Below are 2,885 nucleotides of genomic sequence, written 5' to 3'. Positions count from 1 at the left end.
TGTGTCAAAATCTAAGTTAAATTTATATTGGTTCTGAAAGCATTCGGCAAGTTCCTGTAGGAACTCCGGGTGAGTCCTGTGTGCTTCCAGGGGAGGCAGACGGTCCTCGCGGAGCACGGTGGCGTGGAGGTGGCAGGCCGCTCTGGCCACGGATGACCCAGAAAGGTGCAGGCAAACGCTCTCAAGTTTCGAAGGAGAAACGATTATTCATTCCCAGTGAGGACATTTTTCAGCTCGGAGGTGAAGGCCCAGGGGGCAGGAGGGCTGGGAGGGAAGGTGGAGGCTGGCGGCGGAGGGGCTGGTCCAAGGGCGCCGAATGATGGCAGAGCGCCTTCTGGTGGGGAGACGGCGACGGGGATCGCCAGGAAGGGCGCGGGGCTCCTTGCTCCAGCTTTGGCCAGGCCGTGGGTCCGTGCAGACGGGAGGCAGTTTCTTGAGCCGATGTCTTTCAGAGAAGCCTGAGGAGGGGGCGGAGGGGCGGACGTCTGCGCAGGCGTGCTGGCCGGGTCCCGGGCGCTGGGAGGAGCCCCCGGCACGCTCCCGCGCTGAGATCCGGGCCTGGCCCCGGGCTTCTCAAGGGAAGCCGGGGAAGCTGCGGGAGCATCTGCCTTCGGTGAGGGGTAAGTGATTTCGCCAGTTATCTCGTTTACCCAGAAAAACGTATCTAGAGGTTTCTTCCCCTGTGCAGGCTGACTCTTAGACATAGCTACAAGGGAGAAAATTGAGACAACACAGGTACATTCTCAGTCGTCCGTGGTCCACCTACACAACCAGGGTCAACGGAGCCACCAGGCCCTGCCTTCTGTCCACAGCCGGTGCCGGCCCTCTGTCAAGGAGACGCCGTCCTGGACGCTCCAGGAATCGTCCCAGGACCAGGAGCAGGCCTAACTAGAGGCTCCAGATGAATTCTAGGGTCTTTTTTTTCTTAATTTTCTCTTCAAATTCTTTCATCTTAACCAAGTATACTAAGAAGTCTACTTGACATCTCGACCTAGTTCAGACATATTTGTGCCCATGCGTGTGAATGCCTGTGCGTGTGTGTATGTACGGATACTGACAATTTCATAGGATGGAAATGATTATGGGCAACAGTCTCTGATGTTTTCTATGCAATTCCATTCTACTATGTTCCTCAAGAAAATGCTGGCTGCCACTCCTTAAACTCTTTTTATAAAGGAAGTAACCATGATTAATGAACCATGGCTTAAAAAACACTGTCTTAGATTAAGAGGAGAATGGAGAATGCTGGATCTTCTACGAAAGAAGACAAAAAATCATTCTTGCAAATTTTACAAAAACATGACCGTGTGTGGTCAGCAGAATGGTCCCCCAAAGATGGCTGTGCCCTAATCCTCACAATGTGTGAATGTGTTTTGTTAAATGGCAAAAGGGACTTTGCAGATGTAGTTAAAATTACAGACCTTAAACTAGGGATGTTATCCTGTGTTATCTGGGTGCCCCAATCTAATCACTTGAGCTTTCTCTGGCTGGGGTCAGAGATGCAGCAGCAGGAGAGTGAGAGAGATTGAAAGCATGAAGAGGACTCGCCTGCCATTGCTGGCTTGATGATGGCAGGGGCCAAGTGGAAACGGTGAGAAGGAAATAAGTTCTGTCAACAAAAGGACTGAGCCTAGAAGTGGATTTTCCCCAGAGCCTTTGGATAAGAGCTCAGGGTGAACAAAACCTCGAGGCTGGTCTTGTGAGACCCTCAGCAAGCCCCACTTGCCAGCCTCAGGATGTACAGCTCTGTGAGATCATAAATGGCTCTTGTTCTAAGCCGCTAACTTTGTGGTCATTTGTTATGGCGGCAACAGGAAACTCATACACCATGTGAACGCCTTCTCAGAACCGGTGCAAGAGAGAGGCTGCAAAGCTGGAGCTCCTCTAAAGAGGCCTGACCTTTGGTGCGGGCCTCTTAGCCAGACTGGGGGAACTCTTCCTACCTTCTTTCTGTCAAGCCGGATAATTACTCCACCTCTTTAGAATGGACAGTGACTGTCACCCCTGGGAAATGTCAACGTGCACCACCTAGAAAGGCAACCCACTTTCAAGGTCTTGACACCTGCATCCTCTGTGAAGCTCCAATTTGCCCTCAGGCAGAAAGGGTTTCCCCACTATCCCCTGGTGGTGCACAGGCCATGGGGAGGTCAGCACACCCTGCAGGGATTCCCAGAATCAGGGTGGCTGGCCGCAGGGCATGGTGGGTGGAACAGGTAGGGCTGGCCAGGAGCTGGGGGAGTGGAAAGGTGTGAAGGGTGGGAAGCTCACCTGTCAGAAGGTGCTGGGGTGGAGAGAGCTTCCAAGAGAAGGAGCATTAGAAGGCTGGGGGCTCCTAGCAACCTGATCTTTATTGTGTAAAGGGTTTCCCGCCCTATCCCAGCCCAGATTCCGCCTGGTGCTCTCGGACTCACCAGCGCTGCTGCACACACCCCTCGCCCCTCCTCCAGCCCCTTCTGTCATTGTGCCTGATACCCACAACCCAGAGGTCCCTCGCCTCTGCCTTCCCCCTTCCTGTAGCTCCTAACTTCTGCCAGTCCCGTCATTTAGCTCCACAAGCAGCACCTGTTTTTTCTAGAACATAAACTTATAGACAAGGGGCATGTCTTCCTCTGGCAGGGGTGGTTCATTTTCAGCATAGTGGACGCCAGGGGCTCTTGGGTTAGGAATTTCTCACAGATCCACTCCCTGCTAGGCTGAGTTTGGCTCACCCTAGGCCTCACACCCTCTTCAGGGCCTCATGTCCCTGAGAATTAGACCTGTTCCCCTTGTTACTATCTGCTGAGATTCCACCCCAACCCAGGCCCACCTTGAACCCTCACCCAGCTGCCTCTGACCTGGGGTCACCCCTGACCTGGGGTTGCCCTACTCTGTGGACTCAGCAGCTG

General features: G+C 53.6%; 1 protein-coding gene across 2 annotated transcripts; it reads right to left on the bottom strand.

Moving 5' to 3' along the window:
- Positions 1-2,341, bottom strand: LOC139075957 (uncharacterized protein C3orf86-like). 2 transcript variants are annotated; one of them, XM_070575685.1, is made up of 3 exons: positions 2,269-2,341; positions 1,944-2,028; positions 1-706 (listed from the first exon to the last, which is right to left on the bottom strand). In XM_070575685.1, exon 3 carries the CDS (start codon positions 702-704, stop codon positions 204-206), a length of 501 nt encoding a protein of 166 aa, XP_070431786.1. In that variant the 5' UTR covers positions 705-706; positions 1,944-2,028; positions 2,269-2,341; the 3' UTR covers positions 1-203. The 2 variants fall into 2 exon arrangements, with proteins under 2 accessions (XP_070431786.1, XP_070431787.1); XM_070575686.1 differs by lacking the exon at positions 1,944-2,028 and having other exon boundaries at positions 2,269-2,333.
- Between the last annotated feature and the right edge of the window lie 544 nt (positions 2,342-2,885).

The sequence above is a fragment of the Equus przewalskii genome, chromosome 15 (genome assembly GCF_037783145.1).
Source record: "Equus przewalskii isolate Varuska chromosome 15, EquPr2, whole genome shotgun sequence".
In the NCBI taxonomy this organism is placed as follows: Eukaryota; Metazoa; Chordata; class Mammalia; order Perissodactyla; family Equidae; genus Equus; species Equus przewalskii.
The sequence above is the reverse complement of the archived record's forward strand: the minus strand, read 5'-3'. Positions and strand labels throughout refer to the sequence as shown.

Excerpts from the sequence above, each read along its gene's own strand:
- LOC139075957 (XM_070575685.1), bottom strand. The coding sequence starts at position 704 with ATGTCTAAGAGTCAGCCTGCACAGGGGAAGAAACCTCTAGATACGTTT.